The 19,356-nt window shown below is 45.6% G+C and overlaps 2 protein-coding genes across 6 annotated transcripts; one reads left to right on the top strand and one right to left on the bottom strand.

The window, feature by feature from the left end:
- Positions 1 to 12: 12 nt before the first annotated feature.
- Positions 13 to 8,524, bottom strand: si:dkey-28a3.2 (uncharacterized). Of its 5 annotated transcripts, none has more exons than XM_058067896.1 (7): positions 8,360 to 8,524; positions 5,100 to 7,581; positions 4,168 to 4,749; positions 3,220 to 3,281; positions 3,095 to 3,144; positions 2,709 to 3,023; positions 13 to 2,053 (listed from the first exon to the last, which is right to left on the bottom strand). In XM_058067896.1, exons 2-7 carry the CDS (start codon positions 7,434 to 7,436, stop codon positions 2,037 to 2,039), a joined length of 3,363 nt encoding a protein of 1,120 aa, XP_057923879.1. In that variant the 5' UTR covers positions 7,437 to 7,581; positions 8,360 to 8,524; the 3' UTR covers positions 13 to 2,036. The 5 variants fall into 5 exon arrangements, with proteins under 5 accessions (XP_057923879.1, XP_057923882.1, XP_057923878.1 ...); XM_058067899.1 differs by having other exon boundaries at positions 3,220 to 3,278; positions 8,344 to 8,521; XM_058067895.1 differs by having other exon boundaries at positions 8,344 to 8,520.
- A 2,139-nt stretch (positions 8,525 to 10,663) lies between these two features.
- zfta (zinc finger translocation associated) lies at positions 10,664 to 18,824 on the top strand. The gene is made up of 5 exons (XM_058067970.1): positions 10,664 to 11,308; positions 13,631 to 14,134; positions 14,263 to 14,622; positions 14,879 to 15,316; positions 16,312 to 18,824. The coding sequence occupies exons 1-5, from the start codon at positions 11,113 to 11,115 to the stop codon at positions 16,803 to 16,805; spliced, it is 1,992 nt and encodes a 663-aa protein (XP_057923953.1). The 5' UTR covers positions 10,664 to 11,112; the 3' UTR covers positions 16,806 to 18,824.
- Positions 18,825 to 19,356: the final 532 nt, after the last annotated feature.

The following is a 19,356-nucleotide window of genomic DNA, read 5'->3' as shown; positions in this document are numbered from 1 at the left end:
CATGAAAAGACCTTGTCCCGTACAAAATCTTTTATTTCTTGAAAGGCATTTGAAAACATTCCCTTTTGAAATAGTAAACAAGTCACAAAGACACTCGGAGGGGATCCCCTGCAGCCGTTGGAATCTTCTCCAGCAAAATCAACAACACAATAAATAATAAATAAAGGCTGCCGGAACGTCTGAAATTTGGCATCTCAAATACAGTATTTTCTATTTACAGCAGTCACATGACCAAGGCTGATCAATCCCGAGTGATTATTGTGTATTTGACGCATACTAATACACACTACTTCTTATTGCCTTTTTCAAATCACACAGATTCAAATCACAATGATAAGTCTTAAAAAAAAATGAGTGTTTCAAACAAGATTAAGTGCTTGGAGTACTGTTAAAGAAAGGTATACAAAATAATATACAGTATACAAATACAGTTGACGACAAAATTATTAGCCCGCCTTTGAAATTTGAAGTTGTTTCAAAATATTCCCAAGTACTTTTTTAACAGAGCAAGGGATTTTCGACGTAGCATTATTTATATTTGTACACCAAAACAGACTTATTGAAGAAATAACTAAAATGACCAGTTACATTATTATTAGCCCCCTTTAAGAAATGACCATTTATTAAGTCATTTGTGCAAATGATGTGCTTTAACTTCACAGGTGATGTTCTTAAAGCTGACCAGGTGAATAGGGCGATTTCACTCAACAATTAAGTTAAAACATGATTTAAAAGCCTAAGTATGGGTATTTGAGCTCTTAGTTGAGAAAGCACTATGCCAAAAATTCAAGAAATCAGTTTGGACTTGAGAAAAATAATAATTATTGATGCACACATAGCAGGAGAACAGTGTACAATGCTATTATCCAAGTGTTTCCAAGTGTCAAGAACTGGAGTAAGAAGTATAATAATCCTAAGATTCAAGGACAGCCGCACAATAGAGAACAAGCTTTGCAGAGGTAAGAAGCGGAAGGTTTCAAAGACCCTGGACAAAAACGGATGTGTCTAAAGACCCCAGAAAAACTGACAAGACGCTGGTGAATGACAGAAGAAGACCGAAAACAATCACCAGAGCTCTGCACAGGAATGTACTGCAAGGTTGCAGACCAAGAAGAGACCCCTTCAACCCTTAAATATGACTTAATTATGCTCAGGACAACCTGGAGTATGTGTCCTATGGTCTGATGAGACCAAACAAGAGCTCTTTGGCCATAGAGACACTGCTTGTGTTTGGAGAAAAAAGGTAGAACACCATCCCCACAGTGAAACATGTTGGGAGTATTATCTTGTGGGCATCTGGAAATCTTGTCAAAGTGGAAGGAATCATGAACAAAAAATAAAAGATATGGGAAGATTTTGAAAGAAAACCTCAAGCAGTCGGCAGTAAAACTGGGTCTGGGTCGTCATTTCATCCTCCAATATGGTAACGATACCAAAACATAAGTCTCTCTTGGTGAAGAACTATCTCCAGAAGACCAAAATTAATGTCAGTGAATCCCATTGAAAATGTGTGGGGTGACCTGAAGAAGAATGTCCATGCCAGAACGCCATCATATCTGGAGGAGCTTGAGAGATTCTCCAAAGAACAATGGGCTGAGGTTGCTCAAAAGAAGTGTGAGAGACTTGTTGAAAACTATAACTAATGACTGCACGTTGTTATCCAGCAAAAAGGATATTCAACTGACTATTAGGAATATTTTCATTTCAGTGTGCAAACTAAAATATTGGAAGCATCCAAAATAACACAAGAATGTCTAAAAAGTCTGTGTTAAAATGTAATGCTCTGTTTAAAAGTACTTGGGAAATACTTTAAAAACAGTGAAATTTTTCTAGAGGGGCTAATAATTTTATCCTCAACTGTACATCAACAACAACAACAGCCGCCGTTCTTGTGCTTTCACGAGTGGGCTCGTCCAAACATAGCACACTAGATGAAATGTGAATTATTGTAATTCGGATGCGTTTCAATTCAAAGTTTTCTCTTGAAACATGCTAGGTAGAGATATTTTTCTCCTGGTGGGGGCCAGCCCTGCACGTCACTTCCTGTATGTTTCTGTAAAACAAATGTGAGAAAAAAAAAATGAAACTTCAAACATGCTGCATACTAATTATTCTAAGTATTTTATCTCGTACTGATTTTGTCGGTTCACGTCCCCTTATAAAGATATGAACAGTGCATATTTTTATGGTTTTGAGAGAAAGAGAGTATAAACAAAAACGCTATAAATGAATGACAAACCAGTTAAGTGTCCACGAAGAACACAAATATGTCCTGTCCCTTCCGGAAATTATGTAAATAAAAGACTTAAAATAAAATACCATACAACATCTATCTAATCCTCAAACGAGTGGCCCGCAGGACGCTCGTTTGAGGCCCCCGCCTTGATATGAAAGTTTAATGTTAGTGCGGCCCGCGCAAGTTTGATATGGATGCTGTATGGTATCATGTACCCAGAAAAAATTATTACGTTTGATTAATGTTCATGTTAAAGGTTAAATAACTGTTAATAGTTATCCTCCCTATCCGTGTGGAAGTGGTAAGTTTTTGGCTATTTAAGTTTAAAGGAAATAACTTGAAGGCTACCGTTTAGGTCACTAGCTCTCTAGTTTGCGAGTTAGCATGTGTCTCAAGACCCTGCAGTTGCGCAATATGTTGTAAATATTTACAGTGCTTTAAAGTGTATAAAGACACGAGGAGAGCATTTTACCCGGCAGAGTAGCTCCATGCTGCTGGAGCTGGCTGGTAAAGAAGCGCTCCCGCTGGGACACCTGCTCATCCCAGCCTTCCAAGATGCAGCGCCGCTCGGCCGGCTCCAGGGACAGCGTGTGTGGATGGGCCTCCTCGATGTGGGCGCGGACCCCCTCCAGACTGTGGGAGTACTGCAGGTCGCCGCACACCATGCATACCAACAGCTGATTAAGGGGGTCGTAGTCCATGAGGTAGATGTTCCTCCACGTGGGCTCCGATATAAGACTGTCTTCGCCGCCGGGATGGTGCTCGTCATTGGGAAACAAAAGCTCATCTGACCACACCAGGTAATTAGGAAAATTAGCCTTTTATTCAGATTTTATTGAAAACATATCAATACTTCACCTTGTAGTGGCACTGTGTAATCTGGGTAGGCCTCAGTGTGCATGGAATTGCTGCAAAAGCAACATTTGATAAAACAACAACTATAACAAAAAAAAAAACAAGGCAGAGCAAATCAAGTATTATACCTGATGAGATGTGTTGATTCTTCAGTCACATGACCAGAGGTCCCCCATTGATAGGAATCCTGCTGTGATGAAATTGAATAAAAAACAGTTCTGTTTAATATACTTATACTTAAACTCGTCTCACTCACAGCCAATCAAAAGGAACAATACTCCCAATAAAACAGGAAGATTAAGTCTTGTTAATTGGATATTTTCATTGCATTTAACAATGTAAAAACAAGATTAGTGTTTCCTGTTGTCATGGTGAACACGGCTAACCTTCTTCACCGGACATTTTTAATGAAGAAATATTTCTTTTTAATAGGTTGTAGTACCAGACTTGGGTTCGATTCCACCCTCGGCCATCTCTGTGTGGAGTTTGTATGTTCTCCCCGTGCATGCGTGGGTTTTCTCCGGGTACTCCGGTTTCCTCCCACATTCCAAAAACATGCTAGGTTAATTGGTGACTCCAAATTGTCCATAGGTATGAATGTGAGTGTGAATGGTTGTTTGTCTATATGTGCCCTGTGATTGGCTGGCGACCAGTCCAGGGTGTACCCCGCCTCTCGCCCAAAGACAGCTGGGATAGGCTCCAGCACCCCTGTGACCCTCGTGAGGAAAAGCGGTAGAAAATGAATGAATGAAGGTTGTAGTACCAGACTTGGGTTCGATTCCACCCTTGGCCATCTCTGTGTGGAGTTTGTATGTTCTCCCCGTGCATGTGTGGGTTTTCTCCGGGTACTCCGGTTTCCTCCCACATTCCAAAAACATGCTAGGTTAATTGGCGACTCCAAATTGTCCATAGGTATGAATGTGAGTGTGAATGGTTGTTTGTCTATATGTGCCCTGTGATTGGCTGTACCCCGTCTCTCGCCCAAAGACAGCTGGGATAGGCTCCAGCACCCCCCCACGCGACCCTCGTGAGGAAAAAGCGGTAGAAAATGAATGAATGAATGAAGGTTGTAGTACCTGAATGTGCATGTCCTGAGCATGCAGGATGGGTTTGCAGTTGGAGGCTCTACCCGGAGCGATCCCTTTATCACCAACAGCCTTCCTCGCTCTCTGCTCCTTCTTTTTTATCCTCCAATACTCCCGCTTCCTCTTCTGAAAGTCCTCCTTGGATTCCCCAGGGACAGGCTTGGGAGGACCCATGGTGCTTAAAGGTGCCACGGCTTGGAAATGTTTGGAGCTCGGAGTGATTTTATTGGGATTTGGGTTTGGGGTTTGGCTAGGGGGTTCAATTGGAGAAAGCTTGATGGTGGAAAGAGGGTTGTCCGGGGGTTTGAGAGCGGCGAGGAAATCTGTGCTTCTGGATGTCCACTTAAGTGAAGATGACATGGCGTGTGGCTCATTCATGTCACATGGCTCGCTGGTGACAGGGTGCTTTACTTTAATCGTGTCCGTCGACGTCTCAGCACTATAAGACGAGGAAGTGAGAGCTAGAGAAGTGGGAATTTTTCTACCTGACGAAAAGGAAGGTATGGGTGCCTTGGGGAGAAGTTTTGCTGGGGCCTTCATGGATTTGATGGAGTTGACAACAAGAGCTGGAGCCTGAAAGGCAAAACAACACAACACTGATGACTTCCTGCAAAATGTAAACACACACTGTGGGGAAAAAAAGCCATTCAAGAAGATACAAGTAGGAGGAATAACATTGCCCATGGTGTCTTGCTTGATATATGGATTACAAGATGTTTCACACCACTTTGGTCTTGGTGTTGACGAGCAAATGACCTGCTTAATTTTAACCCCCCCACCCCAAGCGAAAGCTATTTTTGCTACCCCAGTGTCAAATCTCTCAAGAGATGTTTGCAGGCTATGAGTCAGGTTTCATCCTCACACACACGGAGATCTTCATGAAATAGCACACATCATAAATACATAACAACCAAAAACATCACCTGGTTGCTTCTCAGGGGAAGCCGCCTCTCCTTCAGCTGGTCCTTCAAACGGGCCCTCTGCTGCCTCTTCATCAGCTTCCAGTATTCCCTCTTCTTCTGCAGGCTGCTCGTGGTGCTCTGCTCCACCGCGCTCAATGTCTGCCGACAAGCGGCATCGATTTGATTCTCTCTTATGCGCTCAGGGAGGTGATGGAGTTTAGGCGGTTGTGTTGAGGTGCAGTTCTGATGGAACAACAGCATGGGGGTGCCCTCGTTCTTGACTACGGGAGTGCTTTGGGGTGACTCCTTGCAGGTGGGCTGCACGTCTGAGGTAGAAAGAGGTGTTGTTTGGTCGTCCTTGAGGGGGGGCTGGGTTTTGACCTGCAGTGTGAAGTCAGCGACGATGGGAACCGCAGGAGTTAAATTTGGCTCCGAAGCCTCCTCTTTAATCTCGGCCTTAACTTGGGGTTCTTTGCTTTTACACTCACTGTTGACCGTGCTTAGCGACTCCTCCAGGAGCCTCTTCATGGAGGCCACCGCTAGCAGAGTAGTAGCCTGGCTGTCTGCAGCCACAGCTAGGTCAGGCTCAGGCACTGGAGGTGATGGCACTGCAGAGGCAGGGCAGGCTGGGGGTTTGAGGTCTGGACATATGGCTGCTTGTGGGGTGTCGTTTAGGTTAGATGCTGGTGTGGGCTCCTGTTTGATGGCATTAGCATGTAGTGTGGGAGACCGGCTGTCGTTTGAAAGAGATGCTTGGTTTAATTTACTCACCACCGGAGGAGGCCCGCTTGGTGCCACAGGGGTTGCTGCTGCTGCTTGTCGCAGGGATTTCCTCCGTTGCAATGTTGCTGCGTGTCTTGCTTCAGACACACTTTGCCTCAGTCGGGTCGCCCGTGCAGCTCGCTGTTGGCGCTTCTTTAACCGCCAGTACTCCCGCTTTTTGGCCATCTTCGCCTCCTCTGTCAATGCCAGATCCGAAGAGAGTACGCTATTTGACACGGCCATTCTCATGACACATCCACCTGCGGGCGGATTTCCAGGAACGAAATTCTGCTGTCTTTGGGGATGGGTGAGGGTGAGGGTGCTGGTGGCACTTTGTATGGTTGATGTGTTTGTGCTTTTAATGGCCGCTCCAACAGGGGACACGTTGACCTGAGGGGGGAGCTGCTTGACACAAAGTGGCGTCCACTTAGCATCAGCAGGATTTGAAGCATCAAGTCCTTCTCCGCTTTTAGATGTGTTGGGATTTAAGGAAACCAACTGGGGAACGTTAACCGACACCGTCCCGTCCTCTTTGATGAAGCCCCCGATGGTCTCAGACCCGTGGCTTAGGATGCTTCCTGACGACTGAGCCAGCGCTCGGGCCCTCCTCATGTCCTCCAGGATCTTCTGATAGCGTCGGACTCTTCGCATCAGGGAGTCTTTCTCCTTGAGCCGGACCTTGGCCTCCATTGTCATATTTGCCCGCTGTTCTCTTTTTTTAATGCGCCAGTATTCCCTCTGCTTGGAGATGATCTGCTCTGGTGTGTCACAGGTATCTATTCGGAGAATGTGTCTCAAATTAAAGGTTGACGCCAAAGACAAGGATTTGACTTTTAGATGTCTTTGAGCTTCTATGAATCTCTGCCGAGGTGTACTGCATCTGGTGATTGCTCGAGGGGCGGAGGGCGGTACAAAATGTGGAGGCTTTCTTTCCAAGTTACCATCAGGTATTCCTATTTGGGAGGCTTTGTTCCTATTATGATTATTTGCTAGTATTTGTGTTTTCACCTTTGGAGTAGGATGAGTAGCACTTGTCCTCTCTGATGTGAGGTTTCTGTTCTGCGTCCGTTCTCTGGCTTTGGAGAGCTTTGCGGCCATCTTGGCTCGTTGCTCTCGCTTTTTTAACCTCCAGTGCTCTCTGCGCCGAGCTGCCCTCTCCTCTTCAGACAGGAGCAGAGGAAGAGACGCTGCATTGTTGCTTCCTGTTTGAGGTGTTGTGTCTTCTGTCTTGATAGGCGCCGAGTCACACAAGGAGGGTACTTCAGGGCGTGGTTTCTGAGAGCGTAACGCAAAGTGTGTCCTCTGTCGTGATCTGCGTTGCGGTGCGATGTTAGCTGAGCAGCCATTGGTTACCGTGGTCGCAGTGCTGTCAGTTCTTTTAGATCTCTGAGGCCTAGATGAGGTACAATTCACGCCCGTAGGAGCACTCAGATGCCAGACCTTAAGTGCACTCTCCCGCTTTGGTCTCTTTCCGGACCCCGAAAGACGGGCCCTCTGCTGCCGCTTCTGGGTTCGCCAGTATTCCCTTCTGCGCGCCAGAGTGGCTTCGTCATACCGCTGGGATGCAGAACCGCCTTTCCCTTTGACGCTTGGCATGCTGTCGCCAGCTTGTATGGCGCGTCAGATCTCATCAAAATGGCTGGTCACATGGATCCATCCATTCATTCGGTCCTCAATGACACAGCTTGTTCTTCTTCATGTTATCACAGCGTGGACAGCATCACATTGGCAATCGGGTGTCCTAAGGAAGCACATCAAACATGAGGCATAATCTGGAATATCAAATTACTGTTTTTAATTGCACTGAAAACAATAATAAATATGTACTACTCACAAACAATTAGCGATATTAGGATGAACCTGTTTAGAGAAAATTAAGTTCAGCTATATTTTAGGTTCCTCATGCTCCTTCAAGTACCAAATATTCCTAATATTGTCAGTATGAATTGACTTGCTGTATGAACAAAATTTGTAATCATATTTTAGACTGGTATATGAACACAATGTATTTTGAGAGATTAGCATGAATGACTCTCACAGTATACGACGTGTAAAATAGCCGATTTTGATACAAAAACAAAAAAATACACGTTAGGACTCTTTATACTAGGTGTTAAAAGGTTAAGACAATAGTACATGGTCACATTGTGCTAACCTAACCCATCTACAAACATGTTTTGGGAGACGTGTTAGAAGCCGGAAGCACAAACGGGGGTGACACTGCCCCTTTAAACGTGTCTATTATGACACGACAATTCTACCCGTCGACGACAAATATTTACAATTTATCGACCGTTTCCTTGGCTCAAATCGAAGCCGGCGAAGAACGCCGAAGCGTTTGAATGCGTGCATGCGTAAATAAAAAAAGAGTGCGCCATTTGGGGGGCGTTCAAGCAGGCTGTGTCTCACAATGGACATCTTCCTCCTCTTGTCCTTGCCGTCTGTCTACTCCCGCTGTCGAAAAGAACCCGCTAAGAAAATAAAAGCATGCACGGTCGTTTACCTTTTCTTTGACTTACATCTAACTTTTTTTTCCAGGATAGTTTTTAGGGGGAGGTTTTGTCTTTTTTTGTGGTGCGAGGACAGACCAGGCAGGACACTGCAGCTCGATTCCGCCAGCCAACCGTACACAGGCTGCCTTGACAACGCACAGAAGTACCAGGATGTTGGACCTCAGTGTGCGCGTGCGTTTACGTGTGTCCGCCATTCTTCACAATGCTATCATAACAAATGGCTATGATCTACATGACAGGACACATATCGCCACACTAAAAGCCTAGGAAATTCAGGAAGAATTCTAAACAAAAAAATAATTGATCCAGCCTTTCAACCTTTCAAAATACAACATTTGATTGCCTAACTTTGAATAGCAGAACAAAGTCCCAGTGATTGATTGACAGTGTCTACAGCGATAGGGTGCCATATAGGGGGGATAAGTGAGGGGCCCCAAAAAATAGAGACATGGTGACAGTTGCTGGGGGGCCCAGAATTCCAAGCAGAGCCCCGGTCTACAGCTGACCTATATTTGAACATGCAAAAACATGTTCAAAAACAACTAAGGGGTCAATATAAGGGAAACACATTAGCAAACAATCACTAGCTAATGTTGTTCTTTGTTTAGTAACATCCTAACTTAAGATACGGCTATATTGGATATTGGTTTCTGCCCCCATGAAGTGAACTAACTAGCAATATATTTTCTATGCTGCTTACCCTCGCTAGGATCGCGGGTATGCTGGAGCTTATCACAGCTGTCTTTGGCGTCGCCAGACAATCGCAGAGCACATATAGACAAACAACCATTCACCGTTATTCACTTCACCTTCATACTTATGGACAATTTCCTCTAAATAAGACACAGCCCATTATTCAATCACTCATCAGTCACACACACTGATGTGGTATTCGAGTACATCTGTATCCACAGCCACCATGGGGTAGATAGAAACATGGCTGCCAATTCAAGCCTCTCCACTTCAACTCGCATACCAATGTGGGAGGCTTTGCGAGTCAAATGTCTTGCCAAGGGACACGACAACAGTGTAATCAATAATCAATACATTTTAAACACTGTGCATAGCTTCATTGTATAGTCCACTATAAGCCAGTGAATACATTGTACCCCACGTTATGTCTAACCCTGCTCCAACTCGCTTGCTTACCAACATGGCTGACTTTTCCATCGCTAACGACACTGTGCTGCATACATTTTTAACTGACTAGACAGTCATGCGCTTACACTTTAAAGTCTTCACTCTTAACCAGAGGTCCCCAACCACATATACAATAACTTGAACTAGAACTAATTTTTTTTAAATCACAAAACATCGCTTTTGGCAGCCTATTAGCTTGCTAATACTACATGGAAGCATCAGTTGACACATTTTCTTTAGCTAGTTTTGTGAAAAAACAACATCAAATTGAATGTAAATGCATATAAGTTCGGAAAATAAGAACGTTTACATCACACTTCCATGGTAATGAGCCAAAAATACAATTTGTGTGAAGGGAGAAGTTGGATGGTTCATCTCTTCAGATTAAAATGAAAAAAGGAACTACCGTGGGACTTTCCACGATTGCACTGAAGATTGTCAGTGGACAGTAAAGACACTCTGCGCCTGCTAACTCTATTATCATGCATCCATAGGGAATCAGTATTCAGTTTGTGAATTTAGAATGATGTTGTCATTTTCTTTGTTTTATAAATTGGCAAATGACAATAGCATTAGATTACTAATTGTAAGATCTGCCCCCTATTCCGTCAGGGACTGGGGATCTCTGTTCTAAAACTGATAACACAGGTCTCACTGTTGTTATTATTATAATGCATTTTAAATTTAGAGTTTTACACATTAAGAAACGATCTTCGACATACTGTGTACATATAAAACAATGCAATGACACATCACGTCTTGTCAAAACATCATCCTGCTGGAAGATGTTGAGCGAATTGACTTGTGAGACAGCACCCTCTGTTGGATTAATAGCTGAAGCACAATTTTTTTTCTTTCTATTTAAGTTACCATATAAAAAATATATTTTAAAAGTCACAACAGGCAGGAATCTATTATTGCTACAAAACATTAGGGTGTAAATATATTTTATAAATGGGTCTAATAATACTGACTGTATAGTTCTGTGGCTCCTCCTCTTTTGGTTACTACAGTGCAGATAGTACTACTAATTACTATGTTGCGTAGTTACACTAATACGTGGAAGTGTGTAGTCATGTTGTTACAGAAGCAGAAATTAAGCAAACACGGAATTATCCCACGTTGAGTGGTGTATATTACACAATAATAAGATAAAAGCCATGTTGTGATGCTAACACATAGCATGCTATGGCATTTTTAACAGAACCGAATGGCGTGGTTCTAATGACAAGAGCATTAGAGGAACCGGAGGCTTAATCTGCATTAGCTGCCTGCTGCCCCACTGGGCTGCGTGGGCTTCTCGTCAGCGAGGCTACTGTCTCTTTAAATTTACCCAGGAGCCCCTTAAGGAGCCCCAGGGGCCCCTAGTCCGGCTCCCCACCCTGAAGACAAGCAAGAGCCTAAAATACATGACTGGAGGCCCAGTCGGGTTTTTTTTTCGGACACGGAGCAGGACGCTTTTTAACGGCTCGAGTGTGTGTTATTCGGAATCCATGTTGGTATGAATTGGTGAAAAGTTAACTTGGCTCCCACACCACACGCACGTACAAACACACACATCGTTAGTGCTGCTGTGCGATGCCAGATGCGTGTCGCCAACATGTCCGTGTGCGAGTGACATGTCCCACTCCGCCGAGGAGGACGGCGAGCGGCCCAGGCGTCAAGCCGCGACCGGGTCGGTGATGGAAGACACGGCGCCCGGGGACAGCGAGCCCGTGGACCTCCGCTGTGGCGAACAGGCTAAGCTGCTCTCATTAATAATAATCAGCGGGGAGGAGGAGGAGGAAGCGACCCACGGACACACTGACTTGGGAGGTAATGATACATTTCACACTTGCTTGCGTGGGGCTGTCAAATGGGCCGCCATTGTCAGCGGATTGTTGTCGGGGACAATACGGTTAGAGCGGCTTGGCCCCTCTGTCTGTGTGGCTCCTGTAAACAAAGGCTCAACAGCACCATGGCACGCACACGGCGTCCTCTAGTGGAGGACGGTGGAACTACCACTATACACTACAAGCTAAGCTACACAAAAGCATGTACAATAATGTAAACATGACATGTTTGTGATATTCTTAATCGCGAGTGGTGCAAAAATGTAATGTACACGTTTCTTTTACGCACTTCTATCTTCACAGTCAGGAGCAGGGGCACCAAATGGGGACGGGGAGGAGTTAGGACAATTCCAGGGCCCCTAACTGACAGCCGCCCCACCACTCTCCCCCAAAAATAGAGATATAGTTACCACAGCTGACCAGGGGGGCACAATGTGTTTTTTTCTGTATCCGTCTGTAAAAGAAAAAAAAAAACAACAGCTTGAAATAACTTGAAACAGAACCTTTGTTAGCATACATCCCAGTTAGCATGTGTGTACATTTTTCGGTATGCATACAATATGGCGTGCTGTCCGTGTTATTAATATTAATACACTACGCGAGTACAACCGCGTTCTCCGTTGTCCCATGGAAACAGGAACTGGAAGTTGGTTCCGTCGCCCGTCTACTGTGTCATCAGCGGATGGCTGTCATTCTTTGCTAACTCACAAAGTTACACCACAAGTCTCTGATTTCTCTTTTGATCATGGCTGCTAAGTAATCCATAATGGAGCCTAAGAAACTTGTAAGTGCCAGCATTCTGATAAAAAAGGTGATAAACACTATTTAGCTTAAGGAATAACTCATAGCAAAACAGGAAGGTGGTGTCCGTGTGGATCTCCCTGCCACATCGGCCTCTTTGTCACCAATCACGTCTTCAGACGAGGTAAAAGTGTTGATTTATCCTGTTCATTCGTCATTTATATGCATTTAAAGTGTATGTACGTAAAACTAGAAAGTGGTGCAGCAAATGGATGGATGGATGGATGGATGGATGGTGTCACAAGCTAGCTGGCCAGGTATCCATCCACCCATCCATCCATCTTCTACTGCTTATCCATGGTCAGGTTGCGGACCCAGACTTCCCTCTTTCCAGATACCTCGTCTAGCTCTTCCCAGTGGACCTTGAGGCGTTCCAATGCCAGTTGAGAAACATAGTCTCTCCAACGTGTCCCGGGTCTTCCCCAGGGAGGCGTCCAGGGGGCATCCTGACCAGATGACCCCAAGTTTCTACTGGATAATGGTGCATCTCACCTTGGCTCTAAGGGAGAACCTAGCCACCCTACAGAGAAAACTATTTTCTTGTCCTTTTGGTCACTAAAAGTAAAATTAAGAGTTGGCCTGGTAGCTTAGCTTTTAGCGCCAAAAAGACACTAATAAGAGGTGTAGATTTCCACGGAGAGTACTTCTGTTCGGGTTTAGGAGTACTAAAAAGGTACAAATAGCAACTACCTTGTAGTGCAATAATTAGTCATCCTGTGTATTATTGGGCAGCACGGCGGTCGAGTGGTTAGCGTGTAGACCTCACAGCTAGGAGACCAGGGTTCAATTCCACCCTCGGCCATCTCTGTGTGGAGTTTGCATGTTCTCCCCGTGCATGCGTGGGTTTTCTCCGGGTACTCCGGTTTCCTCCCACATTCCAAAAAATTGTCGACTCCAAATTGTCCATAGGTATGAATGTGAGTGTGAATGGTTGTTTGTTTATATGTCTGGCGACCAGTCCAGGGTGTACCCCGCCTCTCGCCCAAAGACAGCTGGGATAGGCTCCAGCACCCCCCGCGACCCTCGTGAGGAAAAGCGGAAGAAAATGAATGAATGAATAACAAAACAAACAACTTGACTTCGGGCGGCACGGCGGTCGAGTGGTTAGTGCGCAGACCTCACAGCTAGGAGACCACGGCTCAATTCCACCCTCGGCCATCTCTGTGTGGAGTTTGCATGTTCTCCCCGTGCATGCGTGGGTTTTCTCCAGGTACTCCGGTTTCCTCCCACATTCCAAAAACATGCTAGGTTAATTGGCGACTCCAAATTGTCCATAGGTATGAATGTGAGTGTGAATGGTTGTTTGTCTATATGTGCCTTGTGATTGGCTGGCCACCAGTCCAGGGTGTACCCCGCCTCTCTGCCAGCACCCCCGCGACCCTTGTGAGGAAAAAAAGCGTTAGAAAATGAATGAATGAATGGTGTGTTATTGGACCTTGACTGTTTGGGATTGGTGGGAGAAATTACAAGCTGATCTGTGTTGTCATTTGACTCTCTCTCTCAGAGGAGGACACATTTGCTAACGGCCACGCTGACGAAGAGTCAGAGACAGGAACGGTGGACCCTATCAAATCTCCAGGCACCAGCTACTGGAGCATCACAGAAGATCCAGACCAGCCGCTCCTTCTTTCTCCGACCACCGGACCTTCCAGGCGCAAATCTAGAGTACAGCGCGCCTCTAGACCGGGCCTGAGTCGCATCCCAGGCCGCGATCACCGCCGATACTACCATGAGTACTGGCGCAGCGAGTACCTGATGGACTTTGACCCCCAGCGGCACGGGATGATCTGCATGGTATGCGGCAGCTCACTGGCTACGCTCAAGCTCAGTACCATCAAGAGGCACATCAGGCAGAAGCATCCGGACTCGCTGCTGTGGAGCGCCGCTGACAAGGAGGTGATCCGTTCAGGGTGGGAGAGCCACTTGAACCTCGGGGGAGGTCAGAATTCATTTGGAGCCTCGCCTCAGAGAGATGACGACTCGATGGACTCGGGCCATCTTGCTGCAGGTGTTACTTTACACACTCGGACTAGTTCATTTTAAACATGGCGGCAGTTCTCGATCTCTGCTGTCCTCTAGTGGTATCATAGAGAGCGAACGCCCTAATGAGAACATGTTTTATTGTTTTTTTGGCAGAAGCTGCACAAGCCGGAGCTCCTGAGCAGCAGCCACAACAATCACTCAGCCTCTCTCCTCAATCTGAGACAGGAGAACCTCAGAATACGGAGGAGAACGAGGAGCAGGACGTAGCCGGGCCTTCCACCCGCACACTGGAATGCTATCTGAATGCCTCGCTGCACGCCTGGTTCCGCCAGGAGTTCCTTATGGAGTACGAGGCGGAGCCCGGTAGACTGCTGTGCATGGTGTGCGGAGCCCAGCTGCCCTCGCTTCATCTGGACCACATTAAGAGTCACGTGTTGGACACACACCCCGACTCGTTGGTCTTCAGCTCGGAGGAGAAGCACTGCGTCCTGCAGGCCTGGGCTCAGACCCACGGTGAGAAAACGTCCATGGTTTAAAATATATTCTTCTTTGTGCTCGTCAGTCCGACGCGGCAAACAAGGCTGACGTCATCAGCGCAAATCCATCATCCAAGCTTATCTGGATCAGTGTTGTCATGGTAACAGATTGAGCTGAGGAGCCTGAACATTCCATAGTCTCGCTAGGAGCTCCTCAGTGTCATTAATCAACGTGGAGTGATTACTATATTGATTACTATATCTGTTTTACTTTGTCCCTTTCTTTGGAACAGATGAGTGGGAAAACTCAATCAAATCCGAGCCAAACACCAAAGACGACAACTTCACGTCTAATCACACCACGTCCGACTTGTGCCAAGAAGTTGACGCTCCATTGTCTCAGAACGCTTGTCTCATCCGTGAAGATGGCGGCATTGAAGCTCCGCAGTTGGAGCCGCAGCCCCTCCTCCGCCAGCCCAGGAGGAGGCGTCTGCGTGGGGGCAACCCCTGGCGACTTCGACTGGACTATCTGATAGCGTACGGGCCCCAGGGCCGCGGTACCTACTGCATGGTGTGCTCTCAGGTTCTGCACGAGACCAAGGTCAGCAGCTTCAGACAGCACATCCAGGAATGTCATCCTGAGACCACCGGCCTGAGTCGGCAAGAAAGAGAAGCCATGGCTGCAGCTTGGACCAAAGACTACTCCTGTGACCACGGCACAGCACAAGATGGTGAGAACATCACTCACTCAAGTATGGCACGATAATATTATTAGATAGAGCTGCGTGTAGCGAGGAAACATGACAGTGTTTCAATAAACACAAGCATTAGCTGCTGTCCATCTCCACAGGGCCTTAAAAGTAAATGGCATTTTCCACCAATAGGGGGAGCCCTCTATGATGAAGTCAAGTTGTTTTGTTATTCATTCATTCTACCGCTTTTTCCTCACTGAGGGTCGCGACAGGGTCCCAGCTGTCTTTGGGCAAGAGGCGGGGTACATCCTGGACTGGTCGCCAGTCAATCACAGGGCACATATAGACAAACAACCATTCACACTCACATTCATACCTATGGACAATTTGAAGTTGCCAATTAACCTAGCATGTTTTTGGAATGTGGGAGGAAACCGGAGTACCCGGAGAAAACCCACGCATGCACAGGGAGAACATGCAAACTTCACACAGAGATGGCCGAGGGTGGAATTGAACCCTTGTCTCCTAGCTGTGAAGTCTGCGTGCTAACCACTCGACCGCCGTGCCACCCAAAGTCAACTTGTTTTTTTTTTTTTCATTCATTATTTTCTACCGCTTTTCCTCACAAGGGTTGCGGGGGTGCTGGAGCCTATCCCAGCTGTCTTTGGGCGAGAGGCGGGGTACACCCTGGACTGGTGGCCAGCCAATCACAGGGCACATATAGACAAACAACCATTCACACTCACATTCATACCTATGGACAATTTGGAGTCGCCAATTAACTTAGCATGTTTTTGGAATGTGGGAGGAAACCGGAGTACCCGGAGAAAACCCACGCATGCACTGGGAGAACAAGCAAATTCCACACAGAGATGGCCGAGGGTGGAATTGAACCCTGGTCTCCAAGCTGTGACGTCTGCGCGCTAACCACTTGACCACCGTGCCGCCCTGTTTTGTTATTTTCAGGTAATATTGTACTACAGTACTACTCAAATCCAATCCCCGTCTCTCTTTTTTACCTCCTGAATCTGCAGAAATGAGCTCAAGTGAAGCCGCCGTCCTAAATACCACAGGAGGCCCGAATGAGGACGGCTCCCCTGACATCAAAGTATTCAGCCAAGCGACAACCGAGGATGACGATGACGAAAGTGCGGTCAAGGACAAAGCCAAGGAAGACGGCACCACGGCCACGCCCTCTCGCCACAGCCATTACCCGGGGAAAGACCAGCGGCGGAATTACCAGGTACGCTGGCGCTCCGACTTCCTCATGGACTACGACTGCCGGAGACACGGGCTCATCTGCATGGTGTGCGGCGCCACGTTGGCTACGCTGAAGGTGAGCACCATCAAGAGGCACATCCAACAGGTGCACGCCCACTCGCTGTCGTACACCACTGAGGACAAGCAGACCGCCATGTTGAACTATGATCAGAACTCCATGCATTTTATCCACTCGGATGACTGCTTTTTTTCCCAGGACCATACACGTACCGACATGGGGCCTTCCCCAGCACACTTTGGTACATAGAATGGGATTCCAATTGGTGGTGGTGTACACACATGACCACAAGGATTCAGTTTTTGGCATCACTGCTGTGTTCACACTTGTGATCCGGACCAAAAATATCTTAACCGGATTAAAAATGACAAGTGTGAACACACTCTTTGACATCTAAAGTGACCCAGACTGCATTCGTTTATGCGGAAAAGCAGAATTATCTATTATGGACCCCCTTTACCTGACATGGAATCCTCCCAAGGAAGCGATCTTCGTTTGTGATTTTTTAAATCTCAGGACGGTGAAAGAAGAAATGAATTGGAATCAGCACTTTTTTTTTTTTTTTTTTAGCCACAAATGTATTAATCATCCCTTCTGTACGGCCACCTGAATGAACACTTTCAACGTCTATTTGCTTAAGACAATGAATTCCTTTGCATCTACTTTGTTTACATCAGCACTTGTAATACTGACAGTTATCTCTGCCGGCCTCCATCATCCAAACATCTTAGCTTAAATATGCACAAAATGCGGTGTAAATATAAGAAATATTACCATTTCAATTCACTTTTTATGACCACTTTTACACACATGCCAGACCAAATACATTTTTTAAATAAGCGTATGCAACTCAAGTGGACACAAAAATCAGAAAGAAAAGTCACTTCTTAACCTGGAAAAATAATCTCAGGGATTTTGTCTTTGTTCCCAAAGTGGTTCTAGCAATTTGGAATATGTGGTCCTCCGTTGCCCACATAAATTAGATTAAATTTTCACTAGTAAAGTCAAAGTCAATCCTGCAAAAATACTCAGAAAGGGGAGATGTGGACACCGGGCATAAATATGGTATCCTTGAACACTCTTAGAAAATACAGTGATAATATTTTAGTACAGTAAACCTCGGATATATCGGATTCAATTGTTCCCACTGGTTTTGTCCGATATAAGCGAAATCCGTTATATGCGTATACCGGAAAATGTCCGTTTTACGCATATATCGGATTTATATCCGGTATATGCGTAAATCGGATTTTATCCGTGATAAAAAGGCACTTCCTTGACTATGTTTCCAATGTACCTGGACGCGCAGGCAACGCTGTAAATGACGTCGTATAGCGGCCTGTCACGATTCGGCGAATCGGAGCGCCACGATGCGGCCATCCGATATATGCGAGGGAAATTTAATGGAAATGCATTGGAATGGGACTGGAGATTTTGTCCGAAATAGGCGAAATCCGTTATAAAAAATCCGATATATGCAATGAATTTTTATTGGAAATGCATTACAGAAAAATCGGTTCTTTTTTATCTGTCCGTTGTGAGCGAATTTCCGATATATCCGAGTCCGATATATCCGAAGTTTACTGTAGCTTCATTTCATATGTTGGGGTCGTAGGAACAAAACGGGTTTGTAAACCGAGGACCTTCTGGACATATTTTAGTACTATCCCCTAGGAAAAATAATAAATTGGTAAAAGCACACTAACGGGAAAAGTCATGCAACTAAAGCCATTCTAATGGGTAATTTATCAGTTAATATTTGAAATGAATGCAGTAGTAATTTATTGGATTGGACTATTTTTCTTTCATTGAATGTGACTATTTGTATGAGCGTCACTCAAGTTTGTTATGTAAATGACACAGGAATGATAAATTGAGTGCAAAAAGGAGGGGACCAGCAAAGGTTGCGATTCACACACACACACACACACACACACACACACACAGTCACCTTTTCAACTCCATTGGCCCACTTTGGTTGAATAACACATTTTCACTTCACTCAAGAGTTCTAACCCAGCACTTAACGCTACATATTACACCATCATGTGTTTTTGTGACGTCAACTCACCTGTCATCTGTACGTGGCCTGCATGTGAGAATCACCTGAAGACTTCATTCACCTAATTCTTTTCACATAAAACAAGAGTGTCATCAAAGCATATGTATGGAATTATTCCCAAAATATGATTTCCCCGTATAGTATAATGCATAATATACACTCAACCCCAACTATGATTGAGCCAATAAAACAATTGTGGTTCTGCAGATTTGTTGTCACGAGTGAGTCTTAATGTTTTTACTCCCATAATGCACTGCAGCATGGTAAGTTATCACTTCTAGCACATTCCACTTTTTATATATATTTACTTGAGGTCTAGTGGTTAGCGTGCAGACCTCACAGCTAGGAGACCAGGGTTCAATTCCACTCTGTGTGGAGTTTGCATGTTCTCCCCGTGCATGCGTGGGTTTTCTCGGGGTACTCCGGTTTCCTCCCACATTCCAAAAAACATGCTAAGTTAATTGGCGACTCCAAATTGTCCATAGGTATGAATGTGAGTGTGAATGGTTGTTTGTCTATATGTGCCCTGTGATTGGCTGGCGACCAGTCCAGAGTGTACCCCGCCTATCGCCCAAAGACAGCTGGGATATTTTCGTGAGAAAATAATGAATAACAAAACAAACAACTTTACTTCGGTCTAGTGGTTAGCGCGCAGACCTCACAGCTAGGAGATCAGGGTTCAATTCCACCCTCGGCCATCTCTGTGTGGTGTTTGCATGTTCTCCCTGTGCATGCGTG

The sequence above is a fragment of the Doryrhamphus excisus genome, chromosome 3, assembly GCF_030265055.1.
Source record: "Doryrhamphus excisus isolate RoL2022-K1 chromosome 3, RoL_Dexc_1.0, whole genome shotgun sequence".
NCBI classification, from domain to species: domain Eukaryota; kingdom Metazoa; phylum Chordata; class Actinopteri; order Syngnathiformes; family Syngnathidae; genus Doryrhamphus; species Doryrhamphus excisus.
This window is presented reverse-complemented; position numbering and strand designations above follow the sequence as displayed.

Bases quoted from the DNA above. Each gene is read 5' to 3' on its own strand.
- si:dkey-28a3.2 (XM_058067896.1), bottom strand. From the start codon at position 7,436: ATGCCAAGCGTCAAAGGGAAAGGCGGTTCTGCATCCCAGCGGTATGAC. The intron at 3,282-4,167 runs GTACTACAACCT...ATTTCATCACAG, and splicing joins CTCAGGACATGCACATTCAG to CAGGATTCCTATCAATGGGG. The intron at 3,024-3,094 runs GTGAAGTATTGA...TGGTGTGGTCAG, and splicing joins TTACACAGTGCCACTACAAG to ATGAGCTTTTGTTTCCCAAT.
- zfta (XM_058067970.1), top strand. From the start codon at position 11,113: ATGTCCCACTCCGCCGAGGAGGACGGCGAGCGGCCCAGGCGTCAAGCC. The intron at 11,309-13,630 runs GTAATGATACAT...TCTCTCTCTCAG, and splicing joins CGGACACACTGACTTGGGAG to AGGAGGACACATTTGCTAAC. The intron at 14,135-14,262 runs GTGTTACTTTAC...TTTTTTTGGCAG, and splicing joins CTCGGGCCATCTTGCTGCAG to AAGCTGCACAAGCCGGAGCT.